The following is a 19,790-nucleotide window of genomic DNA, read 5'->3' on the forward strand; positions in this document are numbered from 1 at the left end:
CCTGCTTTGGGAAGAGCTCAGCACATCTCTCTCAAATGCAGATATGGCACAGAGATACATACTGACCCACTTCAGTCCCTGCTCTCCCATTTATGAGTACAACCCCAAGGACAACCGGGAGAAGGGACCCTTATTTCCATCACCATTTGCTTCTCCATAATACTTGGGTAAGGGAGCCTTGCCTGTTTCCTGGGGAAAGCCAGAAACCCCTACCAAGAAACTTGTGTCAAGAACATAGAGCCCCTGTACACCAAAGCAAAACCCTTCCCTCCCTATTTATATTGCGAACTTCAAAAGAGCCACCTTAGCTTTTACAGAAGAGCCTGTCCTTTCCTTTGCTTTCAGACACATTCATTTTCCGTAGGATGACAAGAAACAACAGTTAAAACTTTTAATTGCTCTAGTCTAAAAAGAAACCACAAAAAACAAACCACTTTGGCTTTATAAAGGAAGAAAAGCTTTGGGAACTTAGTAGGCAGGTTTGTTGATGAAGTACTTTAAATATGAAACAGAAAGCACCCTGCTCGTGATCCTTTTTATGAGGATATTTATGGGACATTTTTTAATTCTGGAAACAACAGCATGTGGCTGCTGCATCTACAATCTTCAGACCAGATTTTCCACTAGTTTACTTCAGTTTTATAGAAACATAATTCAACCAATTTCTATGGGATTACTACATTGTAAAACCGGAGAATTTCTTTCTCAGTGTTCTTATTGTCACTTCTTGCAAAAAATAGCAAGATCAAACATTACACAAGAGGCAACTTTTCAGCAGGTATTATATACATTGCAGCAGCCCATGACAGTTTACAAGTAAAACACAAGTAAAATGGGAACACTCAGAGCACTGGTTTCATTTATGCCCAGTAATTTGTGTGTGTGGATGTGTCCTAGATGCAGGTGACGATGGTCAGTTGGGGATAATTTCTATAAAATCACAGATCTGCATTACACCTGGCACACGGCTTGCTTCACCCCGGGAAACATGCTGTGACTTCCTGGGGGCTCGCTTTTGTCACTGACATTATTCTGGTGGACAGAGACCTCATTTCACAACTAGACCCTATCTGATACTGGAGCATCTGTGCCTCAGCACTGCCAAACATGTACGTCCTTCCTGACGGGCTAGTCAGAGCCAGTTAAGCCTAGCAAATGTGTTTGTGCACGGCACTTTAGCAATACAGCACACGCAAAACCTGCTAGCTTTCTTCCATAATATTTGCAAATTCCGTAACAGTTGATTATTTATACATTAACCCACAGATTTCATTTCTTCCATCTTATACCCATCCATTGTAGATGTAGTGTTGTTGCCACTTGCTCTGTTAGGCACAAATTAATGCATCAGAGCCGTGTAATTTATGCATGCTATTTTGTCAAGTCTGTTTGTATGGAATCTGCTTTGGAGAGGGAGACAAGCTGCTCCCTACTCTGGGGCCAGAGATAGAAATTTTTTATTTTTTTTCTTTTCCTTTTGGTGCCATGGATTAAGGTAACTTCAGAGCAGTCGCCAGCAAATCTTTGATGTGATGGAAATTGCAATGTTCTGTGTTTTATGTCATTTCAGGTAGAGATGACTTGTGTGCATGCAGAAGTATGACACTGATATAACAGACGAAAACCCTAGGTGACATGGGTATTCAGGGGATGCCATCATCAGGGCAGCCGAGGGACCAAGGACAAACGACTGGTTTACTAAGTTAGAGTATGACTGTGCATTTCTAGGTTTTAAAAATGAGTGAGGAAACCAAACTGCCTGCCTTTCCCAGGAAGCAGTATTACAAGGCAGACAGCTTGTTCCACTTAAATGCGCCCCACTGCAGTAACAGTATTACTTGGGAAATGAAGACACAACATACAGTCTTTTCTTAGTGCTTTACAGTTCTCAGGTCAAGTGCTAATACATATTACAGAGCTCTCTCTGGCAAGTATTGTTAGAGCTGTCATTAAAGACCTCCAGAAGTCTTAGCTGCGCAATTGAAAATGTTTCCAAATCCTCTTATCCCAAACATAACAAATCTCACTGTTGTTAAATCTGATGTTTTGTAAATTTGACACTACTTGGCTTATTGAGGAGGCTGGAGACTGTGTTTTGTGCAATAACACAGATCTCCAGAAAAGGAATCATGCATCTCTGCGGCAAGGGAATAACGCGGCTCTCCGGGAAGGGATTTACACAGACCGGTAGAAAAGGAAAAATCAAAGACTGCCTCCAGTACAGTATGAAGATGATTCAAGGATTAAAAGGCACAATAATGCTACCCAATTACAGCTCCACCTGGGTCATGCGCTATGCATAGCAGAAAGAAGCAAGATGGCAGATACCCTGGGTTATTTTAATTAATTTAATCATGTGACTAATTGGTCTCTGCTGGGTTTCTGTGGTAACTGCTTCCTAAGTGCTGATGGGCAATTGTGCTAAATGTAGCTTGGAAACTGCACGTAGGGTGCAGTGCCTTCTAGAGAGCAAAGGGAATTGTACAGCTGTGCAGGGAAGGTGCTCCTGCTGGGGCACTGATTATCTCTGAGCAGAATGTTTACAGCTGTACTGTCCTCTCTGCTCCTCTGCAAGCACGCTTCCCAAAGGAACACGCTTATTTGCAGAAAACGTGCTAGACTTTCTTCCTCTTGGGCGTGAAAGTAGATTTCCTGTAGGAATATGTGAAGGCACAAGTACATGGCAGAGCACACGCTATTTGGGAACAAAGGGAGAGCAGCTAGAGAGCTGTGCGTGCAAAACTGAATTGACTCCTGCGTGCACAGTGTGAGGCCCTGGAAACCAGAATGTCTTCTTAGCGGTGGCTTCGTTCAAGGGTAAATCCATTACTGAGCCCTGACACAAACAACGTGTGAAACTGGTTTTTTCCAACTGCTCCTGCATCTCTTGTATTATACATGAAATCCCTAAATCCACACAGGTCACAATTAGCATGGAGTACTGCAAAATGGCACAGAGCTGCCTTCAAAATTGGCAAACATGAAAATGACTTGTAAAAGTCATTCTTTGCTTCACGGGTTGAATTTCGGATCACCGTGAACAAGAAGCTGTCATCCTGCTGGATCCAAACTTACATCCGCGTCTCCTCACATGATTAATATAACAGTACAAATGGAAATATGATTAATAATAGCAACCTACATTCCAGTAATCACAATTGCACACAAGAAATGATTGTTTAATGAGGTGGTAAGTTAAACCCCGTTAAGGGCACAGAGAAAAAACAACTGAGAATCTCCTCAGTACCATTCACCAAAAAAAACACCAAACTAAGAAAACATTCATAAGACAACACAAGACATGCCACAAACACAGAACACAGCACGGAACAGTAAATGCCATACCATATCCTAACCTCGCCAGTGAAAATGCAGAAATGGGTTAGGAAATGTAGGAAGATAGAGTCAGTGGTTAAAAGTTTGGTAGCTGTATTGCGAAGGCTTGAAAGGTTTCAGTTAAATAAAGCAAGGGAAAGACAAGGCAGAATGGTGAAGGAGGAAAAACATGCATTACCTCCGTGCCCTGGGCTACTGGAGAACAAAGAACTATCCAGCCTAAGTATGGCAAGGCTGGGCTTTATTTTATTTTTATAAATTAGATTAAATATAAATACCTTATATAGCTTTATCAGCAAAAATGATAGTTGCAGATGACAAAGTACACAGACAAATATCTAATTCCTCATTTTTCCTGTGGAAATGCCACCACTGGCTTGTAGTTTGGGATTCAGTTCTCATCCTACTGACATCAGTGGAAACACTGTCCCTGACTTCCACAAGACCAACATACTGTCTTTGTTTTGAAACTAGTGGTCAGTACCTTACTGCATATTCTGTTCTGGAATTTATATTGAGTTAGTCAACCTATGTTGAAGGCCAAAGAAAGAAAAAGCTCAAAATGACCACGTTTGTGATTAGCTGTCTTTAGGAAACCAATTTAGGAAACATCTTACAAACTATGCAATATGCATTAATATCTCAAGCTGCGTTCTTTGGAAAAGTTAGCCATGGTGAAGGTGCTACACATTACATTTTATACTGAAATGTCCAGATATAATGAATTGGAGTTCTACATGACACTTCTTTAAAAACAGCCCTTATTATATGAGATTGCACATCACCTCACATATTGCTTTAATCCTTTTATAAGAAGTCCTCTACGCTTTCCGTATTTTCATCGACAGCAAATACTAGAAAATACTGACATTTTCAATACTTCAAAAGAGCAGCGTGGTGACACTGATAGCTGCATTATGAATGCTGAAAATTTTTACGAGATATTTGAGGATGATTGAAAGTGAGAGAAAACATTTTAACGATAATTAAAAACTTTCCTGTCACACTATAGCAAACCTATTGCTTCTCCAGACCCAGAAAGAATTAAATGGAGCTATTACAACTCCTACACTGGGCCAAAATCACAGCTGATGGAAGTAGCCCCATCGATTTTAATAAAGCTACGCCTGCTTATACCAGTTACGTATTTGGCCGACCAAATAGGACACGTCAATTTAGATCTGGATTATGTCACAGAGCTCTTCACGCTTGCTATGCCATCCATGCAACCACTCTGAGTAGGAAGATGGGTCTCGCCATAGTGATCAGACCATTTGTTCATCTTGTCTGGCAAACTGCTGCTGACAATAGCCAATACCTGAAGGAAGGAGTGAAAAATATCCTATAATCTATGCCGTTATAGGATGTATCTGGGGCTTACTCTGGCAGACAATATCTCTGATGAATGAGGCTTGGTTTCCATTGCTCTTTTACTTGTCTTAGCCATATATTTTGCTAATATTCATCAGTTTTATTACACCTATGCAACTACACTATTTAATTTCAGGCCCAGTTCAACTGCTTCTCCAGACAGAGCACTCCTGTTTAGTTCAGTGGCTTGTGGCTCAGGCCTTTAACTACTATTTGTAATAGTTCGGTTTAAAAATGGCAGTGTAATTTTGGGAAGTAAAGTCTGAAACCTGCTGAATATTAGTATGCTATCCTTCCAGTTTTGCAGAAGTCAGAGATGGAAAATACATAGAAGACGGTGTATGCATTCTCTCTGCCAGTACCAGCTTTGGTATTTACTAGCATTTGCTTGTCTCAGCTTAGTCTGTCCCAAGCAAAGGGGCTCATCTCAGCCTACAGTTCCAAGTATTAATACATTGAAGTATTATACATTGAAACTGCAAAAGATTAACTTCTTTCCAGCCTTCTCCTCCTTCTCCACAGGCTTAACGCTTTCATATTCCCTAAATAATCTTTGTCTCTGCTCAGCCCTTAACCATGCCCATCCAAACTCCCTCCAGATCCTGCCTCTCCTTGCTCTATCCATGTTTCCGCAATCACCCCAGAATCCTCTTCAACATCCCCACACTCCAGACCATGGCTATGGCCATTTAACTACCATTACATTGCACAGCCCAAGTTACTGTCCCTTACCTATCCTAACGTTCAGCCTCTTGTCCAGCTTCACTCCAGGTTGTTTGTTTGTCTCCCCTAGACATATTAACTCACTTTTGTCAAAGTACAGGTAATTTACTTGGTTTGGGGTTCAGGGTTTATTCATTATTTCTAATTCCTCCAGAGAATTATTTTCTGTCCTGTCTGGTATCTGCAACTCCTCCTAGTTTAGTATCATCTGCAGAGCTTGTGAACTTGCTCTCTGTTCTCTCCTGGAGATCATTAATGAAATATGAAACAAGACCAACCTCACGAAAGTCCCTCAGGCACTTCTCTATCCACAACCTGATATGCCACTCTTTACCACCACCCTTTACTTTATTCCTTGAGCCTGTTTTCAGGCCACTTGACAGTGTTCATATCCAAAGTAATTTGAATTAATCTGAGGGTAAGATTTCATGAGATGCTATTTCAAGTGCTTTACTAAATTCCAAATCCATTAGAACTTCTAATTTGCCTCCCTCGGCTGATTTCCATGCATGTGTGTACATACTAGCTGTGTTTGCTTGGCAAAATGTCTGCACTCCTCTGTTACTCCTTGCCCATATGGTATAACTGCAGAAAATGAGGATTTGCTTGAGTGGGTTTGTGCATCAAAGTATCTGCTTTTTGTTGAAAAATTCAAGTTTTTTTCTGAAAACAATTACTTTTTTTCTATAGCAAATTGAATTAAAAACTTTCATAGCCCATATGAAAATATTCTTCAGCATTATGAAGTAATTTCTGTATTGGCAGTAAACTCAGGTCCTTTGGAATGCAATCAGCTTCTTATTTAAATGTCCAACATCACATGAAAACATGGACCAAACTGTGTCGCTGTGCCAAAATGCATTCATTGTTTCCATGGAGGGCATCAAACTAACCATAGACATCAAATAACACATCAAAACCAACAAACTTTATCCAGCAAATTGTGATCCTGAGTTCAAATAAACTATGTTCACTTAAATATCTTTGTCTAAAAGCTGTTATGTATAAAAATTATATCCCAGCTGTTCTTTACAATGCTATAACCTGTCAGGTCATGCCTAACTGAAAGTTACTTTATTCTGCCATCAAGCAAATTAAATAAAAAATACTTAGGAACTCTCAGGTTCATTTCCTGTGCTCAAGAAGAAAGCAACCTTCCTATCTCTCTCCTTTTTTTTTTTTTTTAAGCACCATACAAATGAATTCCAAATTTTCAGGAACAGTTGCTGGTTTTAATGATACATTGCAGATCCTTGTCAATATCTCTGCCGCTTCACACTTTTATTTCCTTAGGAACACTCAGCTGAGTACCATCTGCTCTTGGTGATTTACTGCTCTCGAGTTGCTGAAGTTGCTCCATAACTTCCTCCTAAGAGACTTTTATTTCTGCTGTAAGGCCACACTCTTGATTTCTTGTGAAAAGTGTCCTTGGGACAGGAATTTCCTCATCATCCTCTATGGCGAAGATGAAAAGACTCAGAAAATTTAATTCCATTTTTCTTCTGTGCTGCTTTTTCAGAACGGGACAGAGTCACAGGGTGGCCTACGGGTGTAGGGGACTTACAGGTGGCTTTTTGTTTTCTACAGTGCCTTGTACATATGCCTTTCAGATAATTTATTTGCCCTTTGATTCCAGCACTTTATTGCAGGGGCCTCTCGTTATAACCAACTTGATCACATTTTCTGAAGAATGAGGGTTTCTTTTAAAAAACAAAACATTTGGTATGCTGGGACACCGCTGGCATTTCCATAGTTTAACAACTACACTTGCAATTTGGAAAAAAATGGTTTTTTCTCTCTTGCTGCGTGAAAACCCACAGAAACAATAAGAAACCAGACCGCATACAAAGTAATGAAACTGCCCATACACAATGTACAGGCAAACATGCACAGAGCCTGATCTGGAGCAAATTACAAGCAATGGGACGTCACCCACTGCCACTAATGGAATCTGGATTAGGCCCAAAGGAAGCACACCAAAAAGCGGAGGGAGATTTTTGTCTCATCTTTCAGTTACAGTAATCATGGGTGTTGTTGGTAACTGTAGCAGGTAACAAATTTTCCAATAAAAGTGTGATTTTTAAGTTGACAGTGTCCCTTTAAGCTTATGCACTTCGTCACTTAACTATGCCAGATTTACTCTCCCCTTTCTACTTTTTCCTTGCTCAGAGGTATACGTACCATCTGTGCATCTAATATGGTGTTCTTAAATAGCCTCCAGAGTGATTCAATGCTGCTTTTTCCCCCTTTTTTTAAACTTTCTCTTGGTTAACCCTTTTCCATGTTATATTAGAGACTTCTCTTTCAGAGCTCATGGTCCTTCCCTCCTTCAGGATGAACTTAACATCCGCTGTCACAGAAGTTACAAGTACAGCTACCTATTCTTTTAATGCCTTGGCATTAGATGAAACTCAGTGGGGAGTTGCATTATCAAGGCATTGATACTGATAAATTGCTTCTGCAAACGGAGGCATGAGACTGAACCATTTGACAATGGCCAAAATTGACCATTATTACTATTACACCATGAAATTATTCAAACCTACCTCCTCACAAATACCTAAATGTCAGTGTTCTGTTTAGATCTCTAGATTAAGCTTTAAGACTTACATTTAGTTCTAGGAGCTCACTTCACCTGATTTAGCACTGTGCACCACGGCTGTGAAAGCCTGGGGGCTAAATTAAAAATAGTAAGAGTAATTGAAACTGAGTTGTTTGATTTCTAACTCAACAGGTTTCCCCTTTCATTTGATAGCCCGGATTTCAGGCGAAAGTAGGGCCACAGGCATAAAGGACACAGCCCTGCTGCATCCGTCTATGCAATACAGAGAAAATGACTGCATTCAGCCATTGGGGAGAGTTGAGTGCTTGATGGTCTCACACACACCCCAGTAAAGCTGTGCTGAGCTACCATACCCCACTAAAGATCCATCCCCTCACAAAGTCCTGGTAAAAACCGGAGAGATGCTTTGCTTTGCTTTTGAAGTAAATGGACAACAACGGAGCCACATCTCCTCCTGCCAGCCAAAGCAGCTGGCTCCTGCCTGAGCATCTCCACCAGCCCCTCCATGCAACAGAGGCAGAGTCTGGCCTCCTGCTTCTTAGGCAGGAGATTAAATAAACAGAAGCCTGAAGACACACACATCCTCCCACCTCCAAAACCGTCATCTACTCTATGACTGTTTCTAAAAATTATTAAACAGATGAGTACATTTATTTTAGATACCAAATTGCATCCATGCCTACAACTTGCAACGTATATTTACTTTCAGCCCAATTTAAGCTCAAACAGGCAAGGTGCAACGCTTGGGTTTTTGACAGAGCACAGCCTGTCACTGAACTTAGCTGGCCACAGTCTTTTATTATTGCAGAAACAATTTTCTTTGGGAAAGATATTTCACATTTTCAGACTTTTGCCCTATAAAACCCACCTCGTTCTTCCAGCAAGTTTAACACTTGCTCATCGAGCATGGCGTGATATATAGGAGAACCTGACTTTAACTAACAATTCCTGGTAGTAGATTTTCCTGTTCATCCAGCAGCTTGTAAGTTATATCCACTTGGCCTATCCTAGCCTCATTTAGACTCACGAGGCCAGATTCAAGGTTAACGTGTGTAAGGGTTTCTTCAGTCTTCCCATAAACCAGCAAACGCTTGCAAAGAAACCGAAAAGGGATTAAACTGTCCAACCTAGAAGGGGCCAAAAGATACACGATGTGATTTACTACCGTGGTCTGACTCAGTTTCATCCCTGAATTTCTCCCAAGATTTCTATGTGTGATGGAGAGGGAAGATGGGAGAGGAAGAGACTGTCATCTGACAAGAAATGTCACAACTCCACTGAACTGCCATCTCACCTGCACAAATTACTTTGCCACTACTGAAATGTCACAGCAATGTGACAGTGTGCTCCTGAGAAACTTTAGGACTAGACATACTTTCCACCTTCAGCTAGGTCCCTCAGGTTTTCTACTGCTGCCCACTATGGTCCCCTGCCTGGGCAGAATTTCACCCTGTTAAACTACATGGTTAATTGCAATATTCCATACATCCTTTGAGAAGTGTGTACGGAAGGTGTCGTTCACAACACTGTTCCTAATCCAAACATATTTTTGAAAACCATATTTGCTTAAATTTGGTTTTTAAATAAAAATACATAGAGTGAAAAAAATACTCAAGCTTCTTTTTCAGTATTTCCCTAAGTTAATGAGCTGACTGAGAAGTGAACAGATGCATTAAGGCAATAATTAATTCAAATGTCACGGTATTTTTGAGCAAACGTATTATTTAATATGCATTTCATTATTTGCCCAGCTCGTATTAGTATTTATGTTTGATGTGTTCGTTAAAAAGAGGAAAAGTGGCACCAAATATAATGTGTGCAAATTAGATTCACTTTGGAGATTTACCCTAAGTTTTCATCAGAATAAAGACTGTTCGCGATGCTCATTCTGTGTTGATCACGTGGAAATAAAGCTGGAAGATGCATAATTTCAGACAAGGCCAAGGTAATGTGGGCTAATCTAATGTAATCTGAACCACGACATGGAACGTAGGGAAGAGCAGTATTTTATTGAGTGATAGCCTAGCTTACATAGTTGGAGCCATAAGGATTCAGAGATCAGTAAACACCCATGTGTTATCGGCTTATTCTCTGAACACATCATTGTTATGCACCTAAACTCTTTAATCAAAAATCCCTTATTGATGTAAAAATGTGCTGGATACAGATCATGAGGTCTATCTTGCCAAACTCTTTAACAGAGCAAAATGTTTCCCTTCAAAAACGCATCCTAAGTGATTTAAGACTTCAGTAGAGCACCTTAGCAACCTCCAGAAAAATAGCTATTGGCCATCTTTCTTCCTCAGCCACTCTGGTAGGCAGCAACTTCTTTGACTTCTCCCGTATCAGTGTGTCGCAACATCTATTTAAATCCAAATCATTGCTCTAAACTGCTTACACCCAGTGCGCAAAAACTTTAAAAGCATTTCTAGTCAAGTTCTAACGCAATTAGTGGTGTTTTGTTTTAACATTTGTGTGTAAACAAAATCTGCTTCTGGCAAGGACAGATGTAATCTCTGAAGCTGTCCAGAACTGATGTGAGGACACCTCATGTGAACTGGTTGCTTCATTGGAATCAAACGCCTGCTGTCCAAGAGGCAGCAGATTCTCAAGCTGTAATTAGCATATTCATCTTGATATAACCAAAATAGCCAGAATGCAACACGACTGATGTAATGTGACATGGTGGTTAAAATTACAAGTGAACACGCCTTTTAATTGGATTGGATACCTGCTAGTAATTCAGACAATGGGAATTTGATTCAAATTTGTAGTATTAAATGGCAGCAGATGGACAGTAAAATGTCCATTGAGTTTGCAAACTGACAAGCATGCTGGGTTTGCCAGATCCCTTCATTAGGTCACTGGTGGCGTCAGTCAGGTGCTGCTGCATTTCATTGTTAGCAATGTTAGTATGTTTTGCTTTGCTGTGGGTGAGCAGTGAGGATATTCTGACTGATGGTCTCAGTAGGTTAATTTGGAATTTCATATGCCTCTTCTAATCATGAAAAATCCTAGCTCTGGTTTAGGGAAGGAGTTTTATGAGATTTCTGGGTTTAGTACCCAGTAAGTAAAAAGGCCAGCTGATGACAGCTAGACAATGATGCCAACTCTTCTCCTTTCCGACTGGTGCCACCCACCTCTTTTCACAGCTCAGGATTCACTTGATACTTCAGCGTCTGGTCCAGATTCTTGGTCACTGCCTGTGACCCTCTACCCTCCACAAACTTTAAAAACATCCTCTGAGGGAGGATATTTTCCTTTTCCCTCCTTCTCCAAATAGTTCCTCAAAGAAGTTTGCAATTGTGCCCCACACTTGAACTATCACCTCTGCAGACTCTGCCTCTCATCTGCATTCACTTATCAGCATTCATTTATATCTCAACACAGTGATCACAGCTACGGAGATGTTTGTTGTCTTTCCCCCATCTACCTTCAAGCATTTGCAAGAAACCTTATTAATTGGGTAGTGTGGCAAACACACATGTGCGTGCGCACACACATGGAGATGTGCACGTAGACACACTAGCACACATAAATACACATGCAAACATTCTGCGCAAACCCACAGCAGAAGAAGCAACTTCGTGAACCGTTTATTAAATCCTGCTTCTCTACAGCTCTGCAGAACCAAATACGGACAATTTCATGCAAACCAGGTAGCACACGGGCGCTACACTGACCTATCTGAACACCTAATTAATGCAAGTTAAATCTCTAGGAGAAATAGGTTTTCTACTCAGAGCCGCATGTGTTTCAAAACTTACTATGGAACGGGAGTCTAAAGAAGATGTAACAGCAAAGCTTTTTTTTTGTTGTTGTTGTCAGGGGCACTATTTGCATCAAGTTGCTTTAAGCAGTTTTCCAAATTTCCATGAATGATGATAATTTTTTAAATTAAATTTTGCAGGTGCATAAGTAACAGAAGAAAGTAACATTTTTTTGCCATTACTCATTGACTTAACGGGGAGATTGTTAAATGTTTCTTATGCACTGTTAGGCTGCACAATTAAGCTTGAAATCAAAATAACTTTTTCTGACAACACTCAGTAATAATTTTGGGAAATGATAGCCTCTGTTTACTCCCAGTTTTTAGTATGTGTTTGCATATACATGTCCATATTAATCACGTAGTGATATACATTAATTAACCAAAAAGCTACTCAGGCAGGAGTACTAAGGCTTCATGATGTTGTGTGCGCTTTATCATCTTTAAATATAATTTGAAAATATAAGGAGTTGCCTACTGCAACAGAACTCATGACTAAATAAACACATACAACTTCTTACAGCCCTGTTTGAATGTTCACATTCATTCTTACTACACAGATGAGATAAAAGAGCATAAAACACACTGCCTGTCTGCACTACAGACTCACACACAGTGCTGCCCATCACTGTCTTGTATGGGGAGGAAAGAGCCATCACTGTTTACATCTTCATGCTGCTAAACAGCAGTTTACTTTTACTTTTTGATTTATGCCTTTTTGTTTATTAGGATAAATGAAATTTTACTGCACTGTAAACAAAAATATCTGTCGTCTTTTTTCCTGATTGGGAGGCAGTACGAAACAGGAACAAGGTCAAGTATAAAATACTGGCTGATAACCTTGCAGCCACTTTGTCTCCTGAAGTCTTAGTCAAATCAAGTAAATTACGCTTTAACAGATCTGTGAAATGAGCCTATGACCTCTATGAATTCAGTCCTCATTCCAGGTTTGGCTATTTGGCCATAATAAATTTGTTTTCTGACCCACTGAGTCAATAAACTTAATTTCAAAATTAATCTTTTCAGGCTTCAAACTCACTGGATCCAATTATGAATCAAATCATTCCCTTTAATATTCTAAAACTTGGTGGTCTAGTGCTTTTTGCCCTTATGCGCCTCTTTGGTACTCAACTTTTTATTAGTTGGCCTATAAAATTCAATTTCTAAGGAAAGGAGCATCAGAACAGCTCCAAATCTTAAATCTTCAATTACAAACATTAGTACAAAATGCTCCCTTTTCCTGCAACACTTCCTTTTAATTGGTATTGTTATGATGCACAACAGGTTATACATATACAGCAGGAGCATGAATGCAGATTTGGGTTATTTTTGTTTGGGGGGGTTGTAGGAGGGGGAGTATTTTCAGGTTTTTTCTAAACCAAATCTAGTATAAATACTTCACTTTTTGCCTAAGGGGGTAAAAACCCCCCTATTTTTTTCTTTATTTGTTTCTGGTAATTTAGATAAAAATCACACTCTGTAGGGAGACCCCCTATAATTTCAAAACAATTGAATTCAGTTTCTATTCTTGCAAGGCATGGTTGCTAATATAAATAATTTTAAATGATCATGACTGAAAAAGACCTGTGGCAAAATTTGCATTTCTTACGAGAAGAGCAACTTCCAATTGCACAAGTCTTTTTCGTTACAAACTCTCCATCCCCATGAAGCTGCCTGACAATCCTGGCTTCATATGGAGGCAGAGGACGCAGGGGCACAGCTTCTGGAGCACAAAGGGACACAACTCTGCTGGGACAAAAGGCAGGAAGGACTGATGTGCACCTCCAACTAAACTGCTTGGGTTCAAACACTCCCAAGGTCAGCAAGGTACCGTCTCGTTCCACTGCATTGCCATTCTGGTTAAACCTACTGCAAAGAAGAGCTGGGAAGGAATTAGAGGTTGGAAGCGGTCAGTGCCCAGCTAACCTGGGGCTTTTTGGAGCACTTTCAGTGCTCTCTGGGAGCACTTCAGGGTGGTCTCATGCTAAGCCTTCTCCCAGCTGGGAATGTGTGGACATGTATCGCTTCAGTGTGCATTTGCCTTGTGTATGGGAGAAGATTTCGTTATTAGGATGATGACAAAAGTCCTAATTCTGAACACAGCAACTGTTCAGGGATGGATAATTTGTAGCATTACTTAGTGCTGTTTTGAGACATTATTGATGACTTTCCTTTACTGTTTAAACAGTCATATCATTTTAAGCAAGCGCTTATTACAGCACTTCTTATCCAGCGGAGGGAGGGAAGACTGCTTAACACAATCGATTAGGAAATTCAAGCCTTAAATGAAGTGACCACAAAGTCCTATCAGCTCCCAGAAATGCAGCAGCTGTACATATTTAATGTAATACTACACTATATTGTGGCAGATCCACTGTTTAAAACATACATAAGGCAGGTGAACGTGACTATTTTACTCCTCTGTTTGAAAAATGAGAAAGCGTAGAGCAGCATGACTTCTCAAATACATAAATAAGCATTAGACTCATGGAGAAGACAGGTACACTGTTGGACTAGTAATAACAGATTAAAGGTCAGTGGTTAAATCTGAAACTATTGCAGCCCTGTTCCTTTGATCTTGTTCCTCAAGACTCTGCTCTATTACTAACAGGTGAAGTGCTAAACAAGAAGCATGAGGTCTGGTGAGTTCTACTGCACTTGTCTTAATTTAATGGCAGCATTTTCTAAATATTCATCTAATGCCATAAATACACATGCAAGGGGCAGCTCCAGATTTCCCCTGCTGGGTCAGATCCTGCGCAATTCCAGATTCCGCAGAGCACAAAGAGGAACAAAATTTGACTCACTGGCTTAGCTTTGAAGCAGAGCCAATGCAGCAACCAACATGTTATGAATTATACGTTATTTCATCATGTTTTGCCAAGTGCTCCCATATGACATTTTGTTAATTTGCAACCTCTTTAGTGAAGAATAGGACATTCCACTGGGATATGATGGTATATGAAAAGACTAGGAACATCTATTGTTATTTAGATACATACAAAGTAATGAATACAGTGAGCTTTCTGAATGGAAATATTCAGTATTTTTTAGCTTCCAGAAGAAGTTAACAGAGGTATAGGAAAGGGAGCCATGGGGAGTGAGATGCTCTAATTCATCCTTTCTCATAATACAAGGACAAGGAGGCCTCCAACAAAGCACAGGGGTAATAAATAGTAAGTCAGGTAAAAGGGGACTTTTTCAAATATTGCCCAACTGATTACATTTATGGCCACAAACTAGTACTCAATCCTACTACTCATTGGTTAGTAGAAGGCTGAAGTACACCTATGCATTATGTTAACATGTATTTATTTTCATTTAGTAGGGATCTAAACTTCCTATTTCAGGATCTAAGCTGCAGATGAAAGAGAATCCACCACGAACTGGTACAGGTTGGGCAGAGAAGTGATACAGACTTGGGGGTGTTGGTTGATGAGAAACTTAACATGAGCCAGCAGTGTGCGCTCCCAGCCCAGAAACCAACCGTGTCCCGGGCTGCATCAAAAGAAGCATGACCAGCAGGTCGAAGGAGGTGATCCTACCCCCTTTACTCTGCTCTCGTGAGACCCCACACCCCACTTGTGTCAAAGTCACAGGAGCATCAGCGGATGGTGATGTGGATCCTGTCAACCCAGAGTGTCTTACACATTGTAAAGCATGTGAACTGCATGCACATAAATGTGCACATGTGTACACACACATACATCCATGGGAACTTATTTTCAAATAAGGAGCATCTAAGGAGCATGTATATCCATCCCTCTCTTACACTTTTTTTAGATAAGAAGGATATAAACACCACTTTTCACAGAAGACTCACGTGACTTTAGCTTGCCTGTCTGCTCCAGTAGACATTATGAGCTTGATTCTCCAAGACTGCCACTAAAATTCCACTCTACTGATTTTTGCAACCTAATTCTTCACGCTTTTTGTTTTTGTTTTGTTTTGATTTTTTTAAGGATGATGTGACCCAATTTTATTAAGGGTAATTTGCTGTAACATTGCATCTTGAATCTAGGATCCATATGTACTTATTTGTTATTAGCACACATGTAAAAGACCAGATTTAGAGACCCAAATTCAGTTTAAACTTAACAGGCTTTGTATGTTCTGTAGCATGAGGGAAAATGGCATCATTTAGAAACCCAAAACGTAAGGGGTTTTATGAGTAATAAACATTTCTAAGACAATAAAGGCTATACAAAGATTCACACTATTAAGCACCAAAAGGACATAGCTACTTTTTCAACAACTAAAAATGCTGGAGTGTTCCTTTGTTATTTTTCTTTAAATGACACATCACACATTCTGCTGCAGAAAAACAGCTGCTGAAGTAACCTAGAGGGCATTTTCAGGCACTGTACTTCAGTGATTACAGCAATTTTTGTAGACATTCAATATTAGGATTGCATTCTAATTTTAGACAGAGTTAAATTTAAATTGAGTAGGAGGGGTTTTTACGCTACTTTTGACATTCTAACGTTGCTTACCTCCACCTCAAAACTGTATAGCATCTGAATTTTGCAGAAATGATAATTTATTAATAATGATACTTATTAAAGAAAGAAACTACAGCTTACTAGCAACAGTGAGAAGATGTCTGCTGTTGTGATGGGACCCAGACTTAGGCCCTAAAAGCACTTACCCACTGCCCATGATCCTAACACCATGGGACTTAGTGACACCATCATATGCAAACCCTCCTCTACTCTATTTCTATGATACCTCCTCTTCATTATGTATATCTAGCAAGTATGCTGAGACTCTGAGGCCAAACTGGGACTTTTATGTTAATGCTTATTAGTATTTAAATCCCCTGACTCTCACAAAACCCAAACACTGAGCTGAAGGAAACTGGAAGAAACAAGGTTAGTAAAGGGCTGACAGTCCAACAGACAATACAGATGGAAAGTGGAGAGACTAGGTGAAACAGAAAAAACAAAAGAAAAGAGCTTCTATTAGATGCTAAGTAAGACCCAGGCTGGGCCTGATTAAAGCTATGTCTATGTAGGTTACATCTTTCCTTATTTCTCTTACCTTGTTTCTCTTGAAATATGCTCTTCGGCAAGCTGCAAAGCACTTCTCGCTGCAGAAGCATTTCACTTCACTTCCCATACTCAGGGAATAACGCTTGATTCCAACTTTCTGGCACCAGGCACACATTATTTGTACATTTGACACATCATCTTCTACAACAAAAATATAAGAACAATGTTTACATGAGAGGCAAACACCTTCCTCAGACATCTGCACACTTACTCTTAGATACAACCAGCACCGGCTCATCTTATTTCTAACTTCCTCACTGTCTGAGAGCTGAACTGTGCATGCCTGTGATCACCAGCTTCGTCCTCAGGCAGCCAGTGACCTGTACCAGCCAGGCTCGACAGACTGGCAAAGCTTCTAAGATGGCTGAAAAAGATTATTATCTTAAAAAAATGGTGCATTGCTGCAAAGGTCTGGAAATCTCAAGAGCTTTTTAGCATGTTTCAGAGCACACAACTCTTCATTAAACAAGTAACCAAGACTAGAGGCTTAATGAGTATTGCTGCTTTGTTCTTGTTACTTGCAGTCTGTTGTAGTGAGCCTCTGAGATGTTCTGCTCAGCAAGCTTGTGATAAAACACACCCAAGAGGTACTGCACCAAGGCAGGTTTCTAACATAAGCCCTTTTCTAAGTAAGAAGGAACACGAAATGCCCCTTTTCTGTGTTGCTTCAAAATAATGACTAGCATACAAAACAGGGAGCTTTTGTGTGAATACTGCAGTCACAGAAACACAGACTCCAGCAAGAAGGAAGATGCAGCACTCTGGTAAAGCCTGCTGGGTTACTTTCCAGTCATCATGCTCATTGGTCAAATTTTAATTCAGGCAGAGTTCCTGAACCTCTTTCAAGCTCTTCTCCAATGTGTGTTATAAATGTGGCATCCACGCCTTCTGCCATGTAAAAAAAGCCCAGAGCTTATTACTAAAATGCTAGCGATATCCTTGTGTGGTCATCATTCCCACCCCAGCTTCACAGACCAGGGCAATGAATAGTTAAGCCTCCTAAACAGATCAAGACAGTAAGTTAGCAGGAGTCTTTCTGAGTTAAAACTCAGAATTCTTCAGTTCTTATGTCCAGTCTATGATACAGTTGACCTTTCAGTTACAGACAGCAGCCATTGTCTAACTTCTGTAAAAAAAAAATAATCCCCAAAGACTAATTGTTAAAGCAGTTCCTGGTCCACGAGCTGTGGAGAATTCATAGCTCAGGGAGTCTGTCATGCAGCCATCCCATTTCCCTATAAAGGATTTGTTTTTGAAGCTACGCTGTCATCGTTCTGTAAAATTATTGGCAAACTAATTTTTAGCAGAGTGATTTGGCTCCTTTCCCCAGCTATCATAACTCAGAACTACGTGCTGCATTTTATTCACCTTAACGGAATAAATATTGCCAGTTTAACAACTTTTTTCCTTCCACAAATTGTATTATGATTTATAGCTACAAATAAAATTGTACAATGTAAAATAATGACCTTTTAGTTTTAATCAGACTGTCTACCTTTAAAAGTATATTTAAGGCTAAGTCATAACACAGATTTGTGTTTAATGTATTTTATCACTTACCCTTCAGAGTGGGATTTGCCAATATTATAAATGCTTTCATATACTGATCATCAAGGGAAATCAAACAATTTGGCCAAAATTATCACTAGCCATCTATAAGGTCAAGAAGCCAGCCCTTGGGCTGGCTGCAATCTCAGCCAGGCACAGAGGAGCACAAAGTGCTGTTACAGTGGTGTTGCACAGTGTCATCACAGCTTTGTCTCTGGACCAGCCATGGCCAGGAGTCTAACTACTCCAGCACAGCCCAAGAGCTCTTCCCCCCATTTTTACCCTGAAGTACTAAGCTTTTACAAAGGTGTGCTGATTCAACTACTTTTGCACCATAATGAACCAATTCCTTACAGATTGAACTTGCCCCTTTGAATGTATCAGGACAACAGATGATGCTGTGAACCAAAGCAAACAGACTGCAACCTCTTGTTTCAGATAACAGCAACATATGTTCTCCTACTGATAAGAAGTATTTTATCTCTGGAAAACAGAAGATCTGTGACCAGTGATACCTTTCTAATATCTAAACCTAATAGAAGGCTATTTCTAATAGCCTTCATTTCTGGTGCAAGCAACTGAGATAAATGAAAAAAAAAGGGAAATTACAGAGCTGAAAGAGAGTTCATTGGCACAGTACATGCTGGAGGTGTACTTGCAAAGAGCTTGCTTCAGCTCCTTCTGAAGCAAGTTGGCTCATCTGGGGCACAGTTTTTAAGAAGCACACAGCTCCACCACTGGGATTCCCGGGGGCTTTCATGCAAGGCTTTACCAGGGAAACTCCTCAGCTATCACTCAACTGCTGTTCGCTGACACACATCAACTGTCTCCCATGGGTGATCAGAAAGACCACACAACTGTCCATTTTCAATTACACAGCATTCCAGCAGCAGCAACAGCTGTTCACATGGAAAAGCCACATTACATACTTCTCTGCAGGAGGTTATGCAGAACAGTAAGGCTCAATCCACCTCCTTCTGCCAAAGGCTTCCCCTAAGAAGCCTTTGACAGAGGAGAGGAAGAGGCACTTATTCCATTGAGTTGTTGTCTTACCATGCCCTGACCAGTAGAATGTCACCACCACCTCATGAGGAATCCTTTGAAGCAGCATTGCTTCACTTGTGGTCCGTGGACCTGACAGTCAATAAAATAGCAGCAAATGGTCTACAAACTATTACTTCCAGCCACTGTCTGCACTTCCAGGAACAGATAGCTGATATCCAGGAGGCATTATCAGTATTCATGAAAATGTTCATAATTTTGAAAGAAGGGAGTCTGCCTAAATACAAAGAATTTCAATTACTTCTCTCTTCTACTCCCTTCTCACCCCATCATCAGAGAATGGTCACAATATAATCCTTATAATAGTAGCAGTAATAATAAAACTAGATGCGTCTTCCATTTAATAGACTCAGGAACACTGCTACTA

General features: G+C 40.2%; 1 protein-coding gene across 2 annotated transcripts in view; it reads right to left on the bottom strand.

Annotated features, from left to right (window-relative positions):
* SOBP (sine oculis binding protein homolog) overlaps positions 1–19,790 on the bottom strand; it is a 118,161-nt gene that overhangs the window by 76,818 nt on the left and 21,553 nt on the right. For both annotated transcript variants that reach the window (XM_030490544.1, XM_030490545.2), the window contains exon 4: positions 16,803–16,954. In XM_030490544.1, the coding sequence (XP_030346404.1) occupies positions 16,803–16,954 (152 nt within the window). The remainder of the gene's footprint in view (positions 1–16,802; positions 16,955–19,790) is intronic.

Source organism: Strigops habroptila, chromosome 6 (assembly GCF_004027225.2).
Source record: "Strigops habroptila isolate Jane chromosome 6, bStrHab1.2.pri, whole genome shotgun sequence".
Classification (NCBI taxonomy): domain Eukaryota; kingdom Metazoa; phylum Chordata; class Aves; order Psittaciformes; family Psittacidae; genus Strigops; species Strigops habroptila.